The 26,510-nt window shown below is 58.2% G+C and overlaps 1 protein-coding gene across 9 annotated transcripts in view; it reads right to left on the bottom strand.

Moving 5' to 3' along the window:
- Positions 1–21,471, bottom strand: part of MINK1 (misshapen like kinase 1) — a 44,304-nt gene extending 22,833 nt beyond the window's left edge. For 5 of the 9 annotated variants that reach the window (XM_088028030.1, XM_088028031.1, XM_088028036.1 and 2 more), the window contains exon 1: positions 21,185–21,471. In XM_088028030.1, the coding sequence (XP_087884156.1) occupies positions 21,185–21,241 (57 nt within the window). In that variant the 5' untranslated portion in view covers positions 21,242–21,471. The remainder of the gene's footprint in view (positions 1–21,184) is intronic. The other 4 variants (XM_088028034.1, XM_088028035.1, XM_088028039.1 and 1 more) reach the window with 1 other exon arrangement.
- Between the last annotated feature and the right edge of the window lie 5,039 nt (positions 21,472–26,510).

Genomic DNA, 26,510 nt, shown 5'->3' with positions numbered 1-26,510 from the left:
CAAGTCACTTAACCTCCCTGGGTTCCCTTTCAACAGGATGAGAAGACTTTCCGGCTCTCAGTCTCTGGCTGTCAATGCTCTGGTCCACACCCCACGAAGCTGCCAACCTCGGGGCTGGCGTCCTCACGGCCGAGCCATGTGTCAGGAAGACAGCAGTGATTAGAAAAGTCTCCCTTTGTGGTAAGGATGCAGTGTCCCATCGGCTGCTTATGTTTTCGGGGAGTCCAGGATGACACGCAGACTTATGACTGTGTGGGGCACGGGCACCCCCAGCACTGCAGCGGTCAAGGGTCAATGTACTTTTGCTACATGGGGAGCGTGTAGGGCGACGGTCTATGCCGCCCTCTGTCACTCCCGAGAGCTTCTGGACCGAAGCGTTTGCATACATTACAGGTTTAGAAAGTCTCCAGTGGACAGAAAAGACACTGGACTCCGTGACTGATGAGTGGGGCTGGGAGACAAGAACCAGACCCCCTCGGGGAGGTCCGCTGCCGGCCCAGCCGGGTTCCAGGGCACTGTGCCCGCCGCTGCGTGGGATCCGTACAGCCCACAAGCACGTGTGTTCACACATGAGGAGGCAGCCGCGGTGCCAGGGCCATGTGTCCCACACCCGGGTGACACCCCGCGCACACACTCGGGACGTGGCCCCTCAGCCCGTCTCCTCCCAGCACCAGGTGCGTCTCTGAGTGCACGCGAGCTCCTCAGCTCCCTTAAATCGCCCTTTAAAGACTTCGCAGAGTCAGTGACCCCAGCTACAGCCCCAGGACCCCTCCAGCCTCGGGCGCAGGCCGGGGGCCCGACAAACGTCAGGAAGCGACAGTGGGGCCCAGCACCGGGGTCCTTCCCAAGGTGCCGACTCACCCCTTGGTCACTGGCTCTGCTGGCCAGGAGAGAGCCGGGCGCGCCCCGGCCTTGGCTCTTTCTCCCCTGCTCCGCGGGCCTTCGAGGGGCTCCCGGGCCTCCCACAGCTCCCACCGGAGCAAGGACAAGGGGGAAAGGACGAGCAGAACTCTGATGACCAGCAAGGCAGCCAGTCTGGGGCGGGGGGCCCAGCACCAGCTGACACCTTCCCTTCTCTTCCCGGAAGCCAGGAGCCATTTACTGCAGCAGCGGGACAGGCTGAGGAGAGGTTCAGCGAGACGGCTGTGACCACCTCTCAAAAGAAAACGCACCACCAGTCGGTTCACGTGGGGCTCAGGCTGCGATGCCGTGGCGGGGGCGGCGGGGCGCGTCAGAGATACTAACTGAAGCTCGGGCTCGCAGGGGCAGAGGGCTGGGGCCATAGGGCAAGGGGTAGACAGACTAGCATGCAGGGACCTAGAAAGGGACAGGAAGGGGGCCCCTGGGTGGCTCAGTCATTAAGCGTCTGCCTTCGGCTCAGGTCATGATCCCAGGGTCCCGGGATCGAGCCCCACATCAGGCTCCCTGCTCGGCAGGAAGCCTGCGTCTCCCTCTCCCACTCCCCCTGCTTGTGTTCCCTCTCTCGCTGTGTATCTCTCTGTCAAATAAATAAATAAAATCTTTAAAAAAAAAAGGGGGACAGGAGGGCTCCGGGTCCCCTGCAGTCTGGGAGCAAAGGGGTGGGTGGCAAACGGGCAAAGGGGGGCAAGCACCTTAGGGTAGGGGTGACATTTCCTGGAAGCGGCCCACACCTCGCAGGGTTGAACCCTGGGCTCCGGTCCCCTTCCACTGACAACAGGCCTCCTCCGGTGTCTTTCCCGTGTCTGGGAAGCGGGGGGCACTCCCACCATGTCTGCTCTGCCTGCAGATGGAACCCCCGGGCTGTAAAAGGTTTTGTGAAGTACGTTAATGATGCAAACTGTTATTTCCAATGTTAGCCACAGCCATTCTAACTGCCTGTCACACAGGGCCTCCTTAAACCCCGGCTCTGCCTTCTAGGAGCTTCTAAGTCAGACACCAGCACAGAGAGGAGGGTGGACGCGCTGACAAGTCGCCTGTGCCACGGCGGGACAAGGAGGTACCATGGGAAACGGAACCCCAGCTTTTCTGCTGACCTGTGGGCCTTTTTTTTTTTTTTTAAGATTTTATTTATTTATTTGACACAGCGAGAGAGGGAACACAAGCAGGGGGAGTGGGAGAGGGAGAAGCAGACTCCCCGCAGAGCAGGGAGCCCGATGCGGGGCTCGATCCCAGGACCCCGGGACCATGACCCGAGCCGAAGGCAGTCGCTTAACCAACTGAGCCAACCAGGCGCCCCTAGATTTTATTTTTAAAAGTAAGCTCTACGCCCAACGTGGGGCTTGAAGTCACAACCCCAGGTCAAGAGTCACTGCTCTTCCGATGGAGCCGGCAGGGTGCCCCCTCTCCCCTCCCCCCACCGCGGGTCTTAGAGTTACAGAATTTCAGAGCTCCAAGGGTCCATCCACTCAGAATTCCCAAGAGATTCTAGAAGGCTCCGGAGTGGCAGAAAGCAGACCCGTAAGGCCCAGGGAGAGGGGTGGGGGAGGGCTGGTCTGTCCTGAGCTGCAGGCCCACAGTGATTACTCACTGGGATGTGCCCTGGCAGGTCCCATTGCTGTAGGCAGGGCCCAGAGGTGCCACCCTGCCCTGGACAGGAAGCGGGGCTGCGGGGGTGGGGCAAGGGCTCTGCAGAAGAACCTGTGGCAGACAGACAAACAGACGAGGAAGGAGCTCTAGGGAAAGAGTGGGGAGCCGTGGTCCACAGAGGGGCGCAACGAGGGCGGCGCAGTAGATCCCTGAGCCATGCAACTCTTGGACCCGGGAGAACCTGGGAGAACCTGGGGGAGCTGGGGGGAGCCTGGGCGAGCAGGCTGCCAGGGCCCAGGTGCTGAGACTGGGCTGGGCACAGCGGCCCTCTGCCCGCCTCCCGGGGGGAGAAAATAGGCCCGTTTGCCTGAGCTCTCCCCATGGCCCCGAAGGCCCACAAAGAGGGGAAGAGGGGCAAAGGCCGTGGGGTACCAAGGTCCAGGCTGGAGATGGGCCCTCACCCTCCCTGGAGCGAGGCACCCGCGGCCTCAGAGCCACCCCCACGACCCCAGCAGCCTACGTGCCAACACAGTGGCTGCCCAAGCACAGGCAGCTTCGGACCCGCCCTCAGTCCCATCGCCAACCACAGGACTCCCTCAAAGCTACGAAGCCGAAGCCGAAGCCGGGGGCCAGGCAGGGGCGAGGCTGAGGGGCAGGGCTGACAGCTCTGCCGGACAGTCCAGGTCCCACGGGGACACGAGAGGACACGCAGAGCCGCAGAGGGGGCAGAAGCCCGGGAGAGGGGTGGCCGTCTAGCCACCCTCCAATGAGCCGGGAGCAGCCCGAGGCCTTGTGCGCCGGCAAGACCGAGAGAACTCCGCAGGCGTGCAGGTGTGGGGAAGTGTGCGGGTGCACGCGGAGGAGGGGACTGGATGCAGGCCAGCGCACGAAGTGGCAGGAGTCTCATCTGATCACCTCCTCCTACTGGCCCAGCAGACACCAGGTGGCCTCCCCCGCAGGAGGCAGGCCCCCCGGGGAACCCAGATGTGCCCCATGCCCGCGGCGACCTGCAGTGGGGGGAGTGTGCCTGCCCCGTTCCTACCCAGGGAAGCAGGCTCCAAGCCAAAGCACAGAGGACATGCTCCCGGTGAGGAAGGAAGCCCACCCAGGAGAGGGGCACCAACCCCCCATCGGCTGCCCCGTCCAGTAGTAACTAAAACCTGCAAAAATTCCTTCCCCCGTGTTCTCGGGCTGCACTCAGCTCGGGCCCAGCCCTGCCTCCCACGCTGGGGCTGCGGGGGCTGCGGGGCCTGCGGGGGCTGCGGGGGCTGCGGGGGCCCTGGATTCCTGGGATTCCGGTTCCCCGGGAAGGGCTGGCCCTCGGTGGGTGGCTACCTGTGCTTTCAGGTGCGGACAGAAGGAACCAGGAAAGGTTTCTGTGCTGGGGGGAGGAACAGTTTCTGAATCTCTCCTCCAGAAGGACACACACACGTGACCTGGACTCGCACGCACACAGAGGGAGAAACAGGTCCAGACATGACACACGCACGAACACAAGTTCCACTCTGATGGGAAACCAGTGTGAGCAGCGAGGAGGTGGGAGGCCCCTGCCGCCTCCAGGCCCAGGTTCCCCACAGACCGACGGTGGCCTCAGACAGGGGCCCGGCCTCAGACCCTCAGAGCAGGCCCGGGCAGGAGGAGCGTGCGTCCAGACCCGGGGCAAGGCGAGCTGGAGCTGGAGCGGCCCTAGACGGAGCCTGGGGGGAAGGGCAGGGGCAGTCAGTAGCGGGAGGGAGGGAGGGGAGGAGAAGAGGGGCCAGAACTCCAGCAGTGGTGCAGGTTCTAAAATGGCCACAAGCAAGGCAGGGGACAGATGGTCCCTTTCTGCAGCTGAGCTGGAGAGGTGGGGAAAGGGAAAAGAATAAACATCAGCACAGCCAGAAATTTAAAAATAAACCCCAAACCCTAAAAGATAAACAGCTTGTGTCTGAGGTTCCACCTGCCTCCAGAGCGTTCTGGGGGAGAGACAGGGGGCAGGCCTCAGAGGACAGCCCCCGGCCTCGGCGGTGCGGCCTCACCCCTGCCAGGAGCCGCCTCCCGAGTCTTCCCTCAGCCTCAGCCTCAGGGACTGTGCTTCTCAAGTGTCACAAGCTGTGGAGCGGTCTGATCTTGGCCCGGCCACGGAACCATCCGTGGCCGGCAGAATCCCCTCTGTCACCTCATGCTGGGGGGCCACCACAGCCAACACCCAAACGTCCGGCACTCCACAGTCACCATGTCATTTGCACCTCAGACCTACAGGGAAGCCAGGCAGGACTTGTCAACCCATTTCACAGATGAGAAAAACCAAGGCTCTAAGGACTTAAATCTTTGCTGCGGTGCAGTTGGGACTCACGCGCTCATGGCAAATCCCAGGGGGCTTCCTGTGGCCCACGCCACGCTGTCCCCCACCCCACAGTGCTCTGCCCACCCCCAGAGATTTCATTTGCCATCTGCAGGCCAAAGAGGCTCTTCCTCAGGCTCAGATCCAACTGCCTTCCAGCTGATCTCCCAGGTGTGGCTCATCTGGAGCCTTGCCAACCCCACCTCGGGGTCATTTGTTTCTTGCTGGGGCGGAGGCGGAGGCAGAGGGGCCCTGCACACCCCTGGACTTTTCCGGGCTCTTCTAACTCATCACACCCTTGCTCACCGCTGAGGCTCTGCACCTGCTGTTCACTCCTCCAAGCACACCGCTCCCCGCCCCGGAGCTGCGGGCCATGCCCATCCTCCAGGACACTTCCCTGACTGACCACCTGCTCCCACAGGACACTTCTGTGGCACAATCATGTTCTTGTGATTAAGTCTTTAACTGTCTCCTCTGCTAGGCTGTTCTTAGGGGTCAGGGCCACATTAAGAACCTGTCTGTTGAATGAATATAGAAAAGAAAGAAAGCTGGTGTTCTCTGGGAAAGCCTTCCATCCTCCCCAGTGCAATCAATGATTTCTAACACTAGTTTTGGGTTTATCTCCATACTTCCCAAGTAATCCATGAATATTCACTGAAAAGCTATGCACTAAAGCAGCTGCTAAAAGTTTATCCCTTTTTGTCATGTGAATTGGTGCCCTGTAATTTATATGTGTGGTGATTATGTATCTCTAGAAAGTGGACTTTGTTAAAGCGGCGAACTCCTATACAGTTGGCAAAACCCAAACAAGAACGTGATTCTTTTAAGTAGACTCCACACCCAACGTGGCGCTTGAACTCACAACCTTGAGATTACAGAGTTGCACATTCGCTCTACCGACTGAGCCAGCCAGGCGCCCCCAAATGAGAACATTAATAAGGATCCAAAGAGTGTGGGAAGCCAGCAGGCAAGAAGAGATCCAGGGCTAGCGTCCTGGAGGCGAAAGGAGAAAGAAGCAGGCAGAGGCTGGGCTGGGTGAGATGGGCAGGGACGCCACAGCCCAGCGGGAGCGCGTGGAGCAGACCGGGCTGGTGTGTATGCGCCACTGAGACCCACAAGGCCTGGCACCTGTCCGAAGCCTCCATGTGAAGGGGGCAAACCAGCAGGTCACTTCACCTCGGACCCCCTTCTCCTTGTCTACCCAATCCCGTCACAAGAATTCTTGGAGGTGAAAACAATGTGAAATCCACTAAGTGTACAAATTTGCACAGAATCATTATGAAGAGACTGCGTCCCAGAGAGCAAGGGAAAACTGTCGAAAGGTGACTTATTAACACTGTTGGTGTCTCCGGGATTTAGGGTGGAGAGTGGTGACACAGGAGAGGAGAAACCAGTCAAAAGCAGAACTGAGTGTAGGACAGGTGAGAGATGGGGGGCGGCAGGCAGACTGAGGGCCCTGGAGGCAGGGCTGAGAGGGGCGGGGGGGGGGGGGGGAGGGCTGTCCCTGTGGAAGGAGGGGGGAAGAGGAGGGGGGTGAGAAAGAGAAGGAAGAGTAGGGGGAGGGAGGGGAGGGAGGGGAGGGAGGGGGAGGAGGGGAGGGAGGGGAGGGAGGGGAGGGAGGGGAGGGAGGGGAGGGAGGGGGAGGAGGGGAGGGAGGGGAGGGAGGGGAGGGAGGGGAGGAGGGGGAGGAGGGGAGGGAGGGGAGGGAGGGGAGGGAGGGGAGGAGGGGAGGGAGGGGAGGGAGGGGAGGGAGGGGAGGGAGGGGAGGGAGGGGAGGAGGGGAGGGAGGGGAGGAGGGGAGGGAGGGGAGGAGGGGAGGGAGGGGAGGGAGGGGAGGGAGGGGAGGGAGGGGAGGAGGGGAGGGAGGGGAAGGAGGAGGGGGAGGAGGGGGAGGAGGGGGAGGGGGAGGGGGAAGATGGGGGGGAGAGGCGGCGGCGGCGGCGGCGGCGGCGGCGGCGGGGCGGCCGGGAGGGGGAAGCCCGTTCAGCCCGCAGACCAGGAGCTCACAGAGGACGGCGGTAACCAGGGGCTGGATAATGATGAGGCTTCTCGTGCACGGTTTCCACTGTAGCACAAACAAATCATTATACCTCCTCCAGGGGGGTCAGGTGTCCACGGACCCGAGGGAAGGGACCAGGGGACCTGTGGCCTGTCTGTCCCCGCACGGCTTCTAATTCCGGGGGTGGCACCCGGTTGGCTCAGCGCCAGAACCACTCTCCAATCTTGAGTCTCAGGCTTGTGAGTTCGAGCCCCACGCTGGGCAGAAAGGTTACTTTTAAAAAATAATAAATAAGTGAGTAAAAACGGTTCCCGACAGGAGGCCCACCAGGTGCGGTGAGGGGGGCCCTGGGGAGAGAACCACCCCCTGAGCGGCAGGGGGGCGTCGAAGGAGCCCGCGGGAAGGGCAGGGAGGGCAGAGGGCACAGCGCTGAGCCAGGCCGCACAGCAGGTGGAGGGCGAGGCGCGCGAGGAACCAGACTGGGGAAGGAAGACCAGGGCTGTTCTTCACAGGGTGGAGGCCCCACCAAGGGCCAACTCAGAACGAATGACAGCTGCAGGGACGCAGGTGACACAGGAGGACTTCCTGACCGGCAGGATGGAGCCGACAGGCTCCCCAACTTTTCACTCGGTCTCCTCAGAACCTTCCCTCGCTGCATTCCCGCCAGGCTGGGGCCTGGTGAACCAGTTCACACGTTTGGGCAGCAAACACCGAGCGCCTGCTGGAGACCCAACCATGATGACGAACAGAACACAGCGGTGCCCTCCTTCGCCGAGCTTGCAGGAAGCAGCACTCCTGGAAGGACTAAGGCGAGGTCCCTGCGGCACAGGGGGCCAGGAAAGGCCTGCTGGGGGTCTGGAAGGCTCTGGAGCAGAAAAGCCTTCACTCTCTCGGCCGGGGGGAGCCCGGCAGCCCCAGCGTCCAGCCTGGAGTCCACAATCGAGCCTTTCACTAAGCACTTTGCAGCTTTCTGAACCAAGGTCCCGGGTCTCACACCCTAACAAAGCCAGGCGTCCCCCTCAGGGTGGCCAGGGTGAGGCCCAGGGCAGGGCGCAGGCCTCCTGACTCAGGGGGCAGGACAGACAGGAGTTTCTAGTTCAGACACTAGATTTTGCAGCTGGTGTCTCTTCCAGGAGAGCAGGAGGCCTTTCAGGGGATGGTGGAAGGCTCTAGGACAGGGAGAGGGAAGCCAGCCGCGCCCCGACCTGGGGGCTCAGTGACTCACCACCCACAGCAGAGGCAGGCTTCTCTTTCCCAAACACCACGCCAAGGAGGACAGGCATGCCCACAGACCCCCAGGAGACGCCCTTTCTTTCCTAAGCTCAATCAGACCGCTCCTACCTCCAGCTAGCAGTCACCCACATGTTGCGGCAGCCCCATGAGGTGGCCTTGCCGCCCTCATTTGACAAAAGTGAGGCATGGGGGTAGTAATGACCTCGCCAACGGTCACCCAGTAAGTGCTGGAACTCAGATGTGAATCCGACTCTGTCTCCAAGGCCTGTGCCCTTAGGGGCGAGTGACGACAGGGAAGGCCCCACTAGTCCAGGCCCGTCCCCGTCTCCCCAGGTCAGGCACCTGGTCGGGCTGCCCTGTCCCTGGGCGCTAGCGGACCCGGGAGACGGTCCCTGAAGTGCAGGCACACGGAGGTCGGTGCTTCAGGGAGGCCTGGAGACCTTCTGATCCTTGCTTTATTTCGTGTCCATCCCAGATGCCCGGTCGCAAGCCCGCACCCCAACGTCGCCCCCTGAGGTCTCTACAGTAGTGCTGTTCCCCAGACAAGCTGGGACGTCATCCTGGGCCATCCCCCGCCCTGGCCAGTCCCCAGCCCAGGCCCGTTTCCCTCCACGCCCTCCGGCCCAGCTTCACACACACACTCGCCACCCAGTAAGCGTGCTTTTCCTCACGCACAGCACATTGCAAATCACGCATCTTACCTGCTCGTATGTTTACAGTGCTGAGAACAAACAGCACACCACCTAGTAGGCACTGAAGACTTCTAGGAAGGAAGAGGGGAAAGAAGGGAGGAGGGACCCTGGATGCACGGGATGGCCCCCTGGGCAGGGCCGGGGCCCCCGAAGAGTGAAAGGGTTACCCAGGTGACTCCGACTGAGCCTGATTAAGAACCACAGTTCTCATCCCCTGATCCTGCAAGCAAGGCCCAGAGAGACGACACGCGTCCTGGAACCGAGAGATGGACCAGAAACTGGAACCAGGTCTCCCGGCTCCTAGCACCGCGCTCACTCCGGGTGTGGTGATGCCTCAGCCCCAGCAGCTCCTGTGTCCGCAGGCTTCCAAGGCAGCTCTCTGGGACCTCAGCTTGACCCCATCCAAGGTCACGAGGCCAGGGCTCCAGCAGGAGCATCACTGCCTTGTGGGACACACCTGACCTGCAGAGAGTGCCCCTCAGACCCCAGGCGGACCTCACAGGAGCCCTGGGCTGCCGGAGGGCCTGGGCGGCGTGGCAGGTGCTGAGCACGTGAGTGTTAGGAATCCGATGACAGGCTCCGGGACCCCGACCTACCCGGGCCGCTTTACAAAGGTGAGATGGCCCTCGCGTGCTCTGCCTTCCACACGGGCACTTAAATTGCTCCTCAAGGTCGTTAGTGGGCGGCGGTGACGCCTAGACCCAGGCAGCACCCGATGCCAGACCACGGGATGACACGCCAGCCAGGCAGTGCTTCTGGGGCTGAGTGAGCCAAGCACAACTTCATTCCAACGTCGAGCCCTGGGGTCGGGGAAAGCAGGTCATCCAAGGAAAACCACCAATCCCATTCCTACCACGGTAGGCTTTAGATGGCAGTGAGCGGGGCCGAGGGGAGAAGAGCCTGGCAGCCAAGGTATGTGCCGCCTCCTCTAGGTTGTACACAAAGTCCTCAGGCTTTGGGATCCAGCACAAAGACTGCTGCTCTGGGGATAAAGCCCTGAACACTGGACCCTAAGTCACCATGCCCGGGCTGCTGCCTTGGAGGCCCCCGTGGCCTGGACTCCGACCTGGAAGGCGGGCCTCTCTGCAACACGGGGCTCTCCTGCCCCCCTCTCCTCCTGGGTGACTCAAGTCCCAAGCCTGCCTCTCCTGCCTTTTTCCCTCTTTCCCCTTGAAGGGCAGTGAGGAAATGGCAAATGGTGTGGCCAGAGGAAGGCCAGGAGGCCGGGCAGGCCACAGCATTGACCATCTCTATCCTAAGAAACCCAACTCAAGTCCAAGTCACGCTCCAGGCCTGTCCAGGGCCACGGGCACCCCAGATGCAGCCTGACCCGGCTCCACACCCTCCAGGCCTGGAGGCCCAGCAGGGGCCGTCAAAGGGGCCTCAAGGGCTGCCCACTGTTTCCCCACAACATCTGTAGCAGCTCACCACCCCCTCGCCCCAGAAGTATTTAGGCTTTTCTGGTGGCCCTTCATCCCACAGAAGACGCATCGGGGCACACTACCCACCACCACCCGGCACCAAATACCTCCCTCCTTGACAGGATGTTGTTTGTGTCTGAACTTTCAGCGCCTAAAATGGTTCCTATCCATACACAAATACACGTTTGCTGACCACAGCTTCCAGCCAGAGCCGCACCGCCGGCCACCCTCGGGAACGGGGAACACAGGAAGGACCGAGCTCCCTCCTGGGGCCACAGAACTCATCAATGGGCGGTTTTCTTCCACTTCGAGGGGCATCTGGCCCTCACGCGCAAGTGCAGAAATGCTGCTACAGTTTGTTACCCTCCCCTCCAAATGGCCTTTCCAACCCACTCTAGCGGGCCCACCGGCCCCCAGGATGAGAAGTCAGAGTTGAGCCGAACACGACGGTAAAGGCAAGCACAGCAGAATCAGAAACGGGGGGGTGGGGGGTGGCCGAGAACCCCTTAACTTCTCTTTCCGGGCCTGGCTTCATTTAAAATCCCCCTCAGAGGCCAGGCCGGGCTGCCGAGCAGGAGGGAGGGGCGTGTTCGGGGCGACTTCTGGGACTCCAGGCCACCTCACCTGACCCCACAAGTGTTACGCATCTGCTGTGTCAGGCCCTCCTCCATTCTCTCAACTCTGCACACACAAAACGGGGCGGGGGGGGGGAACAGGTGGCAAGTGGTGGGTCCCGAGGCTGGGGCTGGGGAGTGGGGACAGGCTTCATTCGGACTGAGCTCCTGTCCGGGATGGTCGCACAACAATGCGAGGGCACTTAGTGCCCCTGCTCAGCACACTTAACTGGGCTGAGATGGTAAAATGTTACGTATATGCAACTACGGTAAAGAACATTTTTTTAAAGGGAGGAGTGGGACCGTCTTCCTCTCTTCCTGCCGAAGAACAGGCCTCTTTTCTGAATCATTCAACTCTCTTCCAAACGAAATCTTCTGGATTCTTTTTTTTTTTTTTGGTAAGATTTATTTATTTAAGGGACGCCTGGGTGGCTCAGTCATTAAGTGTCTGATCAAGCCCCGCATCGGGCTCCCCGCTCGGCGGGAAGCCTGCTTCTCCCTCTCCCACTCCCCCTGCTTGTGTTCCCGCTCTCGCTGTGTCTCTCTCTGTCAAATAAATAAATAAAATCTTAAAAAAAATTTTATTTAATATATACATAGAGAGAGAGAGCAGAGCATTTGCAAGAGAGCAAGCACAGGGTTGGGGGGGGGGGGAGAGAGGGAGAGAATCCCAAGCAGGCTTCATGCAACGTGGGGCTCAGTCTCACGACTCCGAGATCACAACCTGAGTCAGATGAAACCAAGAATCGGATGCTCAATAGACTCAGCCACCCAAGATGACCCAACCTTCTGGATTCTTGTGTACGTCTCCCGTCTTTCCTTCCTGCATCAGAGTGCTCTGCCCGGAAGCCCATCACCCCAAAATCTCTATCCATCCCGGGCAGAGGCCCCGTGAAGTTTCGTATTCCTGGCCCGGGCCCACCAATGCCAACCCACCTGCAGTCCTCAAAGACCCAGACTACCGTCTTACTCCCTCTTCTCAAAACATGTCCCATGTTTCTGAATAAAGCCTGTCCTCTACCAAGACGCAGATCCAGACGGTGGGCTCCTCAAGGGCAGGAACCACATCTCACACAGGCTGTCCCCAATTCGCAAGGCAGGCCACAGATGACGCGAGCACAGACACATGGACAGTGGCCGTCCCTGTACGAGCCCACACAGCCTGCCCACCGCAGGCACGCATTCACAAAGGAAGCAAGGAGAAAACCACGCTGCTCACGGCACACGGTCTAGGATGTGAGCCACGCCGTGCCCTCTCCTCCGCACGCACCCGCCCTGCCCCCCCCCAGAGTAGGCCGACAGCACAGGCGCCGACACGCTCAGGCTGTGCAGTGAGTCAGACCTGAGTCTGACTCCGAGATCTGCCACGTCGCGGCTGTCCAACCCTAGACAAGGTCCTGGGACTCCCCACGTTCTCTGAGCCTTCAAAGGGAGGAAGTCGCCCGCTCTGAAGGGCTACCGTGAGGCCTGGCCGATTATATAAGCCCAGAACCTACCGCACAGTCATGTCTTCCTTATTGTTCTTATTCCAACCCCAAAAGCCCTTCTGTGATGAACCCACATTAAAACGGAAATGACTTGGATCAAACTGATAGAAGAGAAAAGGGGCTCCCTTGGAGTCTGAAGGACAAAGGAACGACAAGCCACGGGGCCACATGCTGCCTGCCGCCCCCAAGCCGGTGTCGTTTAACACGTGGGCCCGAGGGACCGTGTTCGGGTCAGAGGATTGTGGCGACTCCACGCCCCGGCGAGACAAGGCCAGGGGCCCGCCAAGCTCTGCTCTCCTGAGGCAGGTTGAGAGGCAGCGAGACGTGGGTGGCAGCCCTGTCCCTGGGGTTTACCCACTTGTCCCCCATAGCCGCTCTACCCCCCGCCCCTCACCCACCCCCAAGCTACCCGAGGCTAGCTGTCTTCCTCCCTGTGCCGTCTGAGTCATGGTGCTCGCTCACCACACCTCTGCCTTCCAGGGGCCAACCTGAGAGTGCAAAGACCCGAGAGGAAAGACCAGTGCACTAGCCTCCTGTCCCGGACCCCGGGGGCGCACCTGCCTCTGCCTGCTGATGCTCCTGCGGTTTTCCTGAAGACTCCTTCCCGAGCCGCTCAGAATTAAAGACCAAGTACTACACGCTTCAGCCACCTTCTCACAAATGTGCCTTGAAAGAAAGAGTGGGTGGCTGATAAAGAGGGAACACGAAAATCATCTTCCTTCCAGCCTGGCTTGGAGCCTGCCCACTTTACCTTTGGAGGTGTGCGGGCAGGCACATAAAAGCTGTCAGGGCAGAGGGGTGCCGGGCGCAAAGCCCATCTTACGGCCTGCATCCCTCTGTCCACCCAGAGCTCGGGCGAGCAGGGGACTTGGCCTGGCCCATCCCAAGCCCACGCCAGGTAGCCTGGGTGGAAAAGCGATTCCTCCCTGCGCCGCCCACACTCAGGGCATTAACGTCCCCGGTGCCCCGTACACACAGTGACAGCGTTTCCGGACACCCCCCGGGGGAGGGCAGCGCTGCCCCAGCCGAGAACCACCGAGTAAGGGACCCGTGCAGGGTACGCGGGGCACGCTCCGCTGCCGGCAGGTCAGATCTAGTGGGAGAGGACAGGTCGCAGCAATGCTCGGAGCCGCGTGTCCTGCTAAGCCAGTGATTACTGGGCCCGGCTACGTGCGCTGTGAGGGATCAACAGGAAGGAGGGGTCACGGCCCCTCGACCTAAGGAAGCGCTGGGACAGACAAGACCATGAAACAACATTCGATACGAGGCGGGACGTAGTCAAATGCTGAATTTCAGGGTCTGTGAGAAGGAGGAGGTGACCGGTGAGGGTGGGCACAGTCAGGAGAGGCTTCGGGAGAAAGCAGCAGTTGAGGTGGCTTGAAGAAGGTGGCCTCCTCTTCCCGCAGCCCTGCTGATCCTCAATCTGTCCCGGCAAGGCTCACTGTTCACGGAAAACTCCTCCAAACCGGTGCTTCTGGGAACAGTTCAGCAACACAAGCCCCTCCAATCCTCTCCCCAAACGGTTCCTGGTGGAGAAGGGTGCGAGGATCCCCCACTCTCCCCGAGAAGACCAGCCCAGGTCAGGCCTGCTCCCAGGGGCCTTCCTGTCCCACAGGCCAGGAGGTGGACCTGCTTCCCTGCAGCCCAGACTCAGGGTGCCGGGGGCTCCGGGTGCCGGGAGCTCAGGGGGCTGGGGTGCCGGGGGCTCCGGGTGCCGGGAGCTCAGGGGGCTGGGGTGCTGCGGGCTCTGGGGTGCTGGGAGCTCAGGGTGCCGGGAGCTCAGGGAGCTGGGGTGCCAGGGGCTCGGGGTGCCGGGGGCTCCGGGGTGCTGGGGTGCTAGGGGATACTGGGTGCTGGGGGCTCCAGGTGCCGGGAGCTCAGGGCGCTGGGGGGCTCTCGGGTGGGCCCTGCAGACGCTCCTGCTGTGGCAACACGCACTTCCCAGCGGAGTCTGCAGTCTAACCACCTCCGCCGTCCAGGGCCTTCTGGCCTCCTCCCTCACCAGCCACTCCGCGTTTCCTAGGCGGAGCCCCCTCCTTGTCCTCCTCCATTCATCCCTCTCTGCGCACTATGGCTCCTCCCACAGGCTGTGCCACCAAGCACTCTACGGCCCACCCTCCCGACACCAAAGCTTCTCCTGGCGTCTGGCTCCCCCAAGAAGCCCAAGACTGTGGCTTCCCCAGCTCTGCTTCATTCCAAACGTGCAAAACCACGAAGAGTCCCCCTGCACACCCCACTCATCCTTTACTTGCACACAGTGTAAATTGAGACTCTCATCTATTTATAGAGAGCATCTACCTAGACATTGGGAAGAATCCCACTTCCCACAGACCACGACAGCAAGAGCCAGGCCCAGGGCCGGGTCCGCCTGTGCTTATTTCCGGGAGACTTGCCTACCTTCCAACCCCAGCCAGCACTCAGGCTCACGGCCACTGGCGACACCCCCGCCCCCCACCCCCACGCAGGTGACTGTGTGAGACGGGAATGCGAATTAGCCAGATGGTAGTAATCACTTCCCTGTGTACATCATGCCTTCGGTACACACGCCTTTATTAGAAACCTAAAATAACGTGTCTAGTGATAACCCCTGTCCCTCACACACCTGCTCCAGACAAGGAGCAACCCACTCACCCTCTGCGAGAGATGACACATGGTTCACACTGACCCCGTGCTGAGACCCTACCCCAATAAGTAAACATGAGGGTCAGTTTAGTCATATGCCCCTCGCATGTACGGTCCTTTACCCTTCAAAACAAACTCCTTTGTTCCTCCCACAGGAAGGCTCTGAAGAAATCCTTTTGGACCTTAAGCCTGGAGTTCCCACCCCATCCTCCGGCCCCGGGCGCTTGGTTGTTGACTAAACGCTCCGCCCTAAGCATGGCCCCATTCCAGGGTCTCCGGATTCCAAACCGAACGCCACCAAACCACCCGCTGGTTCTCCTCCGCCTGCTCTTTCTGTGGCAATACCAGCTCGGTTTCCAGACATGTAACCTGCTTCTCTCTCGATCGACCAACCAAATATTTCTGTCTTATAAAAAGTAAGAATGATTCTTGCTATACCCGCCCATGGCATACTAAAGTTTTCTGCCACAGTCTACCACGTTTGCAATCACATATGGAACCACATATACACACGTATATGGTTATTATCTTGTTAATGTCTCTCCCCACTCCTAGACTGCAGGAAAACCCAGGGTATCTCGTACATCAATGTGCCTTCTGTGCCTAGTTCCCGATCTTTCCACAAACAAAAGGGGAAGCCTAGCCACAGTTAGCCAAGCACGTTCTCAGGCTGTCTGGCCACCGGACTGAAATCTCCAGGGGCTCCCTGGGTCACTGGAATTCCATCCTTTCCTTCTCTCCTCCATGTACCATTCCCTACCCTTAGAAAGAACAAAAAGCCTCAAGTACCTTCTCAATTAGCCTCTAGAGGAGCTTCCTGTGGATGGAAGAATCCCAGACTCTAGTCAAGGACCGGCTGGTTAGGAGAATGGCAGGAAGAACAGGAGAGGGGAGAGAATGAACGTGGCTGTGGCCAGGGCCCACGTCTGCCATCAAGCAAGGTTTGTATCTCCCTATATTCTGGGGGCATTCAGGAAATGTTTCGAAAGGTGACTTATTAACCTGACTAGTTTTCATTCTATTTCTGCAACCTAGGAAAGACAAAGGGAGTTGGGGCTGTAAAACGGATGCCTGGGGAGGAGAAAGGACTGGGCATCAGATTTCAAGATGACTGAAGACAGGACAACAGAAAACCAGTTAAATTCATGGGAATCAGGCTGAATAAAAAATTCCCAACCTTGAGGATTCCAAGATACTGAGGAGAGCAGCAACAGTTAAGAAAGGGGGAGCCTGGCCGCCGCCGCTGCTGTGACCAAGATGGCCGGGAGACCCACCGCCACCTGCCTGAAGGATGCCTGGGCCAGAGCCGGTGCTGGTAGCGTCCTTCACCGTCGGGGGCCTCACTCGAATTCTGCCCACCCTCAGCCCCTTCACCGAATACACCACCATGATCAACCAGGCCATGCCCTACAACTATCCAGTGCCCCTCTGAGATGATGGGAACATGCCCGACGTGCCCAGCCATCCCCAGGACCCCCAGGGCCCAAGCTTGGAGTGACCGAAGAACTTGTGAGCACCCCCAGTGACATGGAGGAGGCCCCTCCCCTGAGCCAATAAAATGCGAAAAGCGAAAAAAAAAAAGAAAGGGGGAGCCTGACGGGGCGCCTGGGTGGCTCAGTTGGTTAAGTGCCCGACTCCTGGTTTTGGCTCAGGTCACGGTTATCAGGGGTTGTGGGATGGAGCCCCGATTGGGACTCCGTGTTCAGCAGGGGGTCTGCTTGAAGATTCTCTCCCTCTGCTCCCCCCACTCTCTCTAAAATAAATAAATAAACCTTAAAATAAAATAAAATAAATAAATAAACCTTAAAAAAAAAAAAGAAGGAAAGAAAGAAAGGGGGAGTCTGAGCTTGCAAAAGCATGTCTTAGGTGGATGCACCAGAGCTGATTCCACAGCTTCGTGCAGTACCGAGCCCGACCAGTCGCCCTTCCCACAGCACCCAGAACCTGGTTCTCCAAACAGCCGCCTGCCAGTGCTGGGTGACAGACGCAAGAAGGGATGTCATCCATCACTTCGTCTGGCACAACTCTGTCCGGAGCCAGCAAGATTGGTCAGGCTGGCTGTCGGAAGGCTTCTGGAGACGCTCTCTGGCCCCAGGCCTGTTTTGTGTTTCTGGGTTGAGAGGTTACCTCCACTTTCCTCACTTAGAGACCCAGGCCCGCATACGAGCTTGTGAAAGGGGCTGCAGGCTTCCTGCCATCTTGTCCCAAAATGACAGGGAAGGACCCTATGTATCCAAGCTGCGTGAGCTGCCCCGTCTGAGGCACGCAGTCCCAAGTCGAAGAAACGGAGGCCAGGTTTGACATTAGGGTTCCACACGGCATAGTGTCCGCGGGGCTCTTGGGGCCAGCCGGCAACCTTGCTGACCTGCTGTGTCACTGTCGGAAGCTCACTTTCCCACACACCGTCCCCTCCACGTATCACTACGGGCCCCGGCAGTCCGTTCTGTCCGCCAGCAGAGAGCGTGGGGGTGTCTCTCCCCTCGTGCGGGGCAAACGGCTGAACAGCTGGTTCTAGCAAACTCCTCTGTAACCGTCCTTCCATCGTTCTGCCAAAGCAGCCCTGCTCCCCGCTGCCCCCCCCCCCCGGCTCCCCGTCCACAGCTGGGCAGCGGGCGCATCAGAACCCACTGGCCAGACGGCGCTCGGCGGCCAGGAAACACAGGCCCAGAGCTGCCGGTTCTCCCAGCAGTGCTGGCCCCGCGGCCTCACACGGACGGGAGAGAGCGCAAGAGGCTTCTCCAAAGAACAGACACAACAACACGAAGTCATTTGGAAAGGGACATCTCTGTCTGCACGACGACCCGGCAACAAGACCCTCCTGACTGGGCGCCATGACATTACTTTGACACGGTGACACGGAGCATGGCTCCACAGTTTCAAGGACAGCGCAGCCTAAAACTTCCAGCTGATCGGACAGGAGAAAGAACCTGTTTGACTTATGAAGTGGGTCAGCCGAAAGGAGTGATGCGAAAGGAAAGAGGTCAGCCTGGGGTCTGCTCCCTCCTCGTCCCGTCTGGTTGACTGAGACTTATCCTTTGTGGTAAGCCAAGAGCCACAGGTCAGAAGATTCTTCTGGAACGTCACCACGCTTGGACACAGAGAAGGTCTGAAACAAGAGGCCCACGTTTTCTCTTGGATGGTCCTAAGTTTACTTCAAGGGCATCACACTCAGACGGAGGCTTCCAGAACTCTGTTCACCACCAGACAAGGTCTCATTCCAAAATCAACTCAGAAGAGATATCCTTAATTGTGTGTCCACAGAAGAGGGGCAAGCGGACACCTAGCAAGCATGACATTTACCGGATGCTCTCTCTGAGCAAGCTTTGTGCTGAGAGCTCTCACTTGTCACAAGACGCGTTTATTCAACAACCATTGAGCCTCTGTCATGTGCAAAACACCAATACAGACACTGGCACGCAAAAATGAGCCGAAGAGTCAAAATCCTGGCTTCCACTGACCTCGCATTCTCGTCGAGGTTGATAAAAACAAATAGATCTGTCCGCCAGTGATAAATACGATGAAGTAAAAGAACGCAGACGAAGGGAATGCTATATAAAACTCCCATAGAAATAAAGCGGGGGAAGCGGTGCTATTTCAGATGCAGCGGCGCTGGAAGGCATCTCTGACTGCCATCTGATGACAGGAGCAGCAAAGCGTCCCCATGTGCCAGCCACCAGACCAAAGACTCCCCGGGCAGGACTCGCTGAGTCCACAGCCCCTCTGAGGTACCCCCACACAGAGCCGGGACGAAGGGCTCTCCGCAGAATACGGACACAGTTACACAGTGAGTGACAGAGCCGGGACTTGAACTCAGAAGTCCGCAGCCCCGCGCTACTGCGCTGGGGGAGAAATGGAGCCTCAGAGGTCAAGTGCGCCCGTGCTCACAAAGCGGGCACTACCAGCTGAAAACCAAACCTTCTCCTGAAACAAGAGGAGAAAGAACGTGGGCTGGGCAAGGCCAGCTAATAAGTGAACATGTTTGTCTCTCATGCCCCCGCGCCCAGGCCCCCAACACAAGATGCTGTAGGAGAGGGAAACAGGCTCTGCGAATTCTCCAGGCTGCCGGTTCCCACTGGAGAACAGACAGGGGCAGAACAGGAGATGAGTGAGCCACCGCTCCACAGGGCCACAGCGGCTCTGGAGGTGGAGCAGAGGGGACAGGCACTGAGAAAAGGTCAACAGCAAGGAGAAAGGGGCCCTCCCTAGCCCCGTCTCAAAGAAAGCACAGCCCTCCCTCCTGCCGGGGGGGGGGGGGGGGGGGGGGGGGGGGTGAGGGGAAGGGGAGTGCTTCCTTGAGAAGCAGGAGGCAGGAAAGACAGATGCTCCGGGAGGAGGTCTGAGGCCTCTCCAGACCTCTCCAGACTGGAGGGAGAGGAGAATGAGGCAGGAGGCTAACACTGCTTCTAGCAGAGAAGTCCAGGAAGGAAATACCACAGCCAAGGTCAGAGGCTGTTTGCAGAATTGCTGGAAATCCCAGGTTGGGAAGTCCGGGTGAGAGGGGAGGTTTCAAGGAAAAGAGAGGCCCGAGCAGAGTTCCACAGGGTTTCACCCAAAGGTCACGGTTTGGACCCTCCCGTTTTTTTATTGTATGTCAGCCACCACAGCCACCGGGACCTGTGACCAGGGTTAATCAACAACCAAGGTGGGAAGGGAAGATGGGGGTTCATCCTAGAGCAGAGCATATCAAGGGGAGCCTGGAATTCCATCGTATTATACCCCACCAGACCTCTGCCCGCCAGCACGGGCGCGCGCGCATGTGCGCGCGCACACACACACACACACACACACACACACACACACACACAATGAAATTCAACGCTGAGTCTCCCTCCGCAACAACCTCTTATCTCCAGCAAGCCAGGTCTCCTAGCCCGACATTGCACCAAACAAATTATGACCTGAATGGCAAGAAAAACTGTGTCACCTAGAGAAACCCAATTAGCGACATGACTCTGCTCTCCTCCATTCCCCCCTCCAGGCGTATCCGGGGCACCTGTGTGGCTGACCGCCTTTTCCCACGACTGGCCGCGTTCCCTGGCTAGCTCCAAAGCCACACCGTTGACACAGGGGCCTTGGGAGAAGCCAACCCACAGCCGGGAAATGCTACTGCCCCACACCTTGGCCTGTGGAGGAAGCGCGAGGGACACAGCATAAACACACCACCTGGGGGGACAGTCCGCGGGACGATCACCTTGAAATCACTAAGTTGCTCCTTAAGCCGGCACTCCTTGCTGAACACAAATGCTCCCGAGAGCTCCCAAATGGGGGCGTGCACGTGCCCCAGGAGGGACAATAAATAGGTATTTCGAAGAAATTCCTGCTGTGGTGGCTTCCTCTGGTCCCCTCTCCTAATGAGCCCCTCCCCTGAGAGATCTCCATCACCGGGGGGGCCCTCCTCCCACCCCGGCTGCTTTTGCAGCCTCCCCACGGACCACATGTTCTGGGTGAGTCCATACACATAAACATCCTTTCCGCGGCCCGTGCCAGGGCTTCGGGAGAGACCCAGCGCACCCCCTCCCCCCTGCACTGGTGTCCGCTCCAGCCCCACACCGCTGCAGAGTTGGTCATGCAATAGGCAGGGACCCTGAGACCGGAAATGCCTGGTTCTGGACTGCTGCACTTGAAACACGAGAGGAGGCAGAGGGAGAGCGGAGCCCGGGGACGAGGGCGACCGCAGGAGGCGCGGGGTGCAGAGGGGCAGGCTGAAATTCCGGCCAGGGGAGAGGTGCAATCCCGGGGTGGGCGAGGAGGGGGAGGCTGTCAAGGCAGTGGCAAAGTCAAAACCCGAGGCGCCGAGAGAGGAGAGGGGAGGGGGGGGAGGGGGGGAGGAGGGGGAGGAGGGGGAGGAGGGGGAGGAGGGGGAGGAGGGGGAGGAGGAGGAGGAGGAAGGAGACAGAAGTAAGCGCAAGGCTGGAAAGAGGCTGGGAGGGGGGCCGGGGCCAGGGAGGGGCGCCGGCGGCGAGACTCTGCAGGTGGCGGGGCTGGGGCGGGGGGAGGCGGGGTGGGGGAAGGGGGTCCGGGGCCCGCGTGCAGGCCGAGGTGGCAGGGGAGTGTGGGGGCGGGGCAACACAGGGCGGGGACCGACCTGGCTCCCGGAATCTGCAGCGCGTGCACCGAGAAGGGGAGCCGAGGGCGGGGGCCCCGCAGCGGCGGGCGCCCGGGCGAGGGGCGGGGGGCGCCGGGGCCGGCGGAGGGGCGCCCGGGCGGCACGTGAGGCGGACGGCCGGGCCGCTCCCCGGCGGCGGGGGGCAGGAACCGGGGCGAGGCTGGGGGCGGCGCGCTCACCCGCAGGGCGGACAGGTCGATGTCGTCCAGGCTGCGGGCGGGGGCTGGGTCGCCCATGGCCTCCGCGGGCAGCCGGGCCCCGGGGCCGCTCACGCTCCGGCTCGGTTATTCCGTTGCCGCCGTCGCCGCTTCTCCCCCATCGGGGGATCCCGGGGGCGGACTCCGCCGCGCCTCCCCCGGAGGACGCGGAGGGGGAGGGCCGGCGGGAGGACCGACCCACCGACTGACAGGAGCTAGCGCCCGGAGCCCGCAAACCGAGCCTCCCGACTCTCCTGCGCAGGCGCGGAGTGGCCGCGCGCCGGGAGGGTGGACGAGGGAACGTGACGCGAGCGCGCCGGGGTCCCCTCCCCCTAGGCGCCGACACCTGCGCGCAGGCGCAGGAGACAGAGCGAGAGCGAAAGGCGCGCGCGAGGACCGAGCGACAGCGCGAGCCTGGCGAGCAGAAGTGGGCGGTGGCCGGGCGGCCGCGGAGCGCGCCCACCGGCCGGCGCGCGTGCGCACACGCGTTTCCTTCTCTTCCCTGTGTTTTGCCCTTTCTCTCCCCCATTTCCTTCTTTGCTCTCCTTTGACGCTTTTCCTTCCCTTTCCTTCCTCTTTCGTGTGCCCAGCTGCCAATCAAGCCACCCACCTCTATTTGCGGGGGAAGGGGGCGGGACCCAACCCCCCATTACTAGGGGGGTTGTTATGGTAACTCCCCACGCGAGGGCTGGGTGGCCTCTAGATAGGATGGGCTGTCCACCCACCTAATTGCCATGGCAACAGTGGAGCCGCCGAGGGAGGGGCCTCGGGGTGAGAATTTGGCTAGAGAAACCACGTGGGAGTTGGGCGGGGGCGCCGGGTGCCTCGGGAGTGCCCTTTCCCCCCTCACTGGCTGGAGTCGGGAGTGTTGAGGAGGGGACCTGAGATCGCAGGGCGGGGAATCCTCCCGCACACCTTTGTCTCTGCACAGAGGAGCTGTTTCAACAATTATTCATTGACCGATCACTGGAGCCGCGTGTGGGGGAAGGGGTGGCAGGGGGAGGCGGAGGAGAGGTGGGCGAACCCATGTCCAACCCCTCCAGATCTTGCTTGGGTCACCTTAGGTCTAGTGTGGGCACAGCAACCCCAGCCATTAGCCTCACTGGAGGCCGGGTGAGGCCATGAAAAGAACCGGGGTCATGTTCTGCCACTGTCGTGCTGTGTGACCTTGAGCAAGTTGCTTTGCTTCTCTGGGCTTTTCTTTCCCTGTGAAATAGAGGGAGGCTGTTTGCTCCCCGAGATCACTTCCAGCAATATTGTCTCTGAAAGACCGCAACACCCGTCTTAATGCAAACATCGCTTAGGAGAGTCTGAATGAAAAGTCCTTTGAAAGGGGTTAACATCCTCGTTTCCAGACCCTTCTCTTTAGCACATTTGGATGCACGTCCCGTTTTGCTCCGCTCCCCTCCTGTTTGCCTTGTCATTGTCCTTGTCCACGCAACAATCCCCACTTACCTCCATTACTCTTTATCAGCCACCTGCCTGGTCTCCGTGCCTGGACCCCCTCAAGTCAATTCTCCATACCCACAGCGATTTTTCTAAAACTCAAATCTGATGTCACTCTCCTGTTTGAGACCCTTCACTCTGCCCCCACTTTGGAATAAAGTATGGCATCAAAGACCCTTTAAGATTCTGCCTGCTTCTCCTGCCTTGTTTTCAACACTCTGCCATTAGATCTCACATGTTCTAGCCATACTGAAATCTTCTACTCAAGTGGCCAGAACCTAACAGAAGCTTCCCCCCAGCCTGCACACCTGCTGTTCTCCCTGGAATATTCTGACCATGCCCACTCTGACTGCATCTTGCTTTACCCTACATGTCTAAATCACCTCCTCCATGAAGCCTTCCTTGATCTGCTAAGGCTGAGTTTAGCTCTTCTGTTTTAACTGCCTGGCTTAAACCCTTGGTAACACCTGAGACTTTGCATTGTAAACGTCTGTCGCATCTCCTTAAAGGCAGGAATCATGTCAGCCTTGTTCAGCACAGGTCTTGGTGCCCCTGAGAGGCTCAGTAACATGTTAAGTGAATGAAGGCGTCTGTCCTTTGGGCAGGCACTGGGATATATGGTAATGCAAGATAAAGACCATGGGATAGTAGGAAAAAACAGAATTTGAAGTTAGTCCTTTGGCCAAGTCATTAATCTCTCTGAGGTTCAATTCTATCATCTATAAAATAGAGATAATAGATTAAGATAAAATAGATATGTAAAGCACTTGGCATATACTAAGTTTTCAATACATTTGCTTATGCCTGACTCATAGGCCGTGTTTAATAAAGAGATACTGGGGGCGCCTGGGTGGCTCAGTCAGTGAACTGTCTGCCTTTGGCTCACATCAGGGTCTCAGGGTCCCAGCATCGAGCCCCGCATCAGACTCCCTGCTCAGCCGGGAGCCTGCTTCTCCCTCTCCCTCTGCTGCTCCCCCTGCTTGTGCTCTCTCCCTTTCTCTCTCAAATACATAAAATCTTTAAAAAGAAATAAAATAAAGAGATACCGAATCAATGAGTGAGCAGATGAAGAGGGCAGGGATAGGCTGGCCACCCAAACCTCAAGAGGCAGTGCAGTCTGGAAGGTGGGAAGTGCAGAGAAACAAGGCTGACCTTGTGTTCATAATCAGAGGCTGGAATATGGACACTCGGATGCATGAGGGTTCATATTGTCTTTTATGTATGTACATATGAAATTGTCCATAATAAAAACTTAGAGACCATGTGGTAGAGAAAGTCCTGGATTGGGCACCAAGGAAAGTTAAAATATATTTTTTTAATTTATTGTTTGGTGGGGGAGGGGCAGAGGGAGAGGGAGAAACAAACTCCCCACTGAGCAAGGAGCCTGACGGGGGGCTAGATCCCAGAACCCTGAGATCATGACCTGAGCCGACCCTGAGTCGGATGCTTAACTGATAAGCCACCCAGGTGCCCCAGGGAAAATTAAAATATTAAAAATAAGACAAATTGTAGGACCCCGTCGGGGATAGATGAACATCTCCCACAGGCCCAGGTGCCCTCGGGGCCTCCCACCCACCTCGGGAGTCTGGATTCATTCTGTTCTTCGTGGGTCTAGAGCCACCTCATCTGATTCCAAACCCACTGCTTGCCCCCTGCACTGTGCTGGCTTCCAGTCAAGAAATTCCAGGACTCAATGGCAGGGGGCTGGGGGCGAGGTTTGCAGATAGACCAAACAGACAGTGTGAAGCAGAAGCCCACCCAGACCCAGCCCAGCTCGGGACAGCTGCTGTCTCCACCACCCCCTCCACGGTTAATGAGGTAACGGTCCCCTCGGGAAAGAGGCACTTACTGCTGACAATGAGGCTAATTAGCAGGATGCCAATTAGTACCAGGGGACCGCTGTATGTGGGAGGGGGTATTGCTTGGGTGCAAGTGGTTTCTTCAGAGGAAAGGAGGGCTGGGCTCAAAGGATGGGAGCAAGGCAACAGCAACGCCCTTCTCCCCATTGTCGCCCACCCACACACCCCTCTTCCAGGAAGCCTTCCTGAACTACTCCCTCTGCTCCCCTCCACTTCCCTCTGCTCCGGTGGTCAATTCTCAGACTGGGGAGCGAGGCTGAGGGACTGATAGGCAAAAGCTAGGACCTGCCCTCAACTTTTTCCTAATTGCAAAATAGTTCAGATACACACAAAAAAATGAATATATATATGTGTGTGTGTGTGTGTGTGTGTATATATATATACACATATATATATTCATCTACCCACCACTCAGCTTAAATAAATGCCAACAATTCAGGTGAAGAGCTCTGTGTATACCCCTCTGTTATCCCCGTCTCTCACCTGCGCTGGGAGGTCACCCTCCTCAACCCTCTGTGTGCTACACTCTCTTATAGACCATACCATTTGCAGGCATACCTACTTTTGTTGTAGTTTTTCCAAAGGGAAGGTTTATGGCAACCCAGTGTCAGGCGAGTCCGTTGGCGCCCTTTTTCCAACAGCGTCTGCTCACTTCGTGTCTCTATATTACATTTTGGTAATTCTCCCAATGTTTCAAACTTCTTCATTATTGTTATATTCGCTATGGTGATCCGTGGTCAGTTATATGACTCACCGAAAGCTCAAGTGATGTTTAGCATTTTTTAGCAATATTTTTAATTTATTTTTATTCTTTTTATTTATTTAAGTCATCTCTGCACCCGATGTGGGGCTCGAATTCACAACCCCGAGATCAAGAGTCACATGCTCCTTCGACTGAGCCAGCCAGGCGCCCCAGCAATTATTTAAATAATTAAATATTATTATAATATCTATATAATAACTATACATTATTATTTATGTATTATATTAATATTTATATAATTAATTAAAATATTTTTAAATTAAGGTATATACATTGGGTTTTTTTAGACCTACTGCTATTGCACTTAATAGATTACAGTATAGTGTAACATAACTTTTTTTATGACATTAGTATTTACATGTATTGGCATGTATGTCTGTTTTGTTTTAATTTTTATATATTTTTAAAGATTTTATTTGACGGAGAGAGTGAGAGCACAAGCGGGGGGCGGAAGAGGGAGAAGCAGGCTCCCCTCCGAGCAAGGAGCCCCATGTGGGGCTCGATCCCAGAATCCTGGGATCACGACCTGAGCCGAAGGTAGATGCTTAACCGACTGAGCCACCCCGGCACCCTTGATTTTATTCTTTAAAGATTTTATTTATTTTGGGGCATCTGGGTGGCTCAGTCGGTTAAGCATCTGCCTTCGGCTCAGGTCATGGGTCCTGGGATCGAGCCCTGCGTGGGGCGCCTTGTTCAGCAGGGAGCCTGCTTCTCCCTCTCCCTCTGCAGCTCCCCCTGCTTGTGTTCTCTCTCTCTGTCAAATAAATAAATAAAATCTTTAAAATTTTTTTATTTATTTTTTTAAGATTTTTATTTTTTTTATTTATTTGAGAGAGTGAGAATGAGAGATAGAGAGCACGAGAGGGAAGAGGGTCAGAGGGAGAGGCAGACTCCCCGCTGAGCAGGGAGCCCGATGCGGGACTCGATCCCGGGACTCCAGGATCATGACCTGAGCCGAAGGCAGTCGCTTAGCCAACTGAGCCACCCAGGCGCCCTAAAATTTTTTTATTTATTTTAGAGAAAGATAGTGCAAACGGGGGGGAAGGGCAAACGGGGGGGGGGAGAGAGAGAGAGAGAGAGAGAGACAGAGAGACAGAGAGAACTTCAAGCAGACCCCGCACTGAACATGGAACCCAGCGCAGGGCTCCATCTCCCGACCCAGAGATCACAACCTGAGCCGAGTCGCTGTCCCTGCAGGAGGAGGCCGGCTCAAGTCAGTCGCTTAACCTCCTGAGCCACC

This window comes from Eumetopias jubatus, unplaced genomic scaffold (genome assembly GCF_037043125.1).
Source record: "Eumetopias jubatus isolate StellerSeaLion01/CBP00866 unplaced genomic scaffold, mEumJub1_p1.0 scaffold_10, whole genome shotgun sequence".
Lineage (NCBI taxonomy): Eukaryota > Metazoa > Chordata > Mammalia > Carnivora > Otariidae > Eumetopias > Eumetopias jubatus.
Note: the sequence above shows the minus strand (reverse complement) of the source record. Positions and strands in the feature narration are given on the sequence as shown.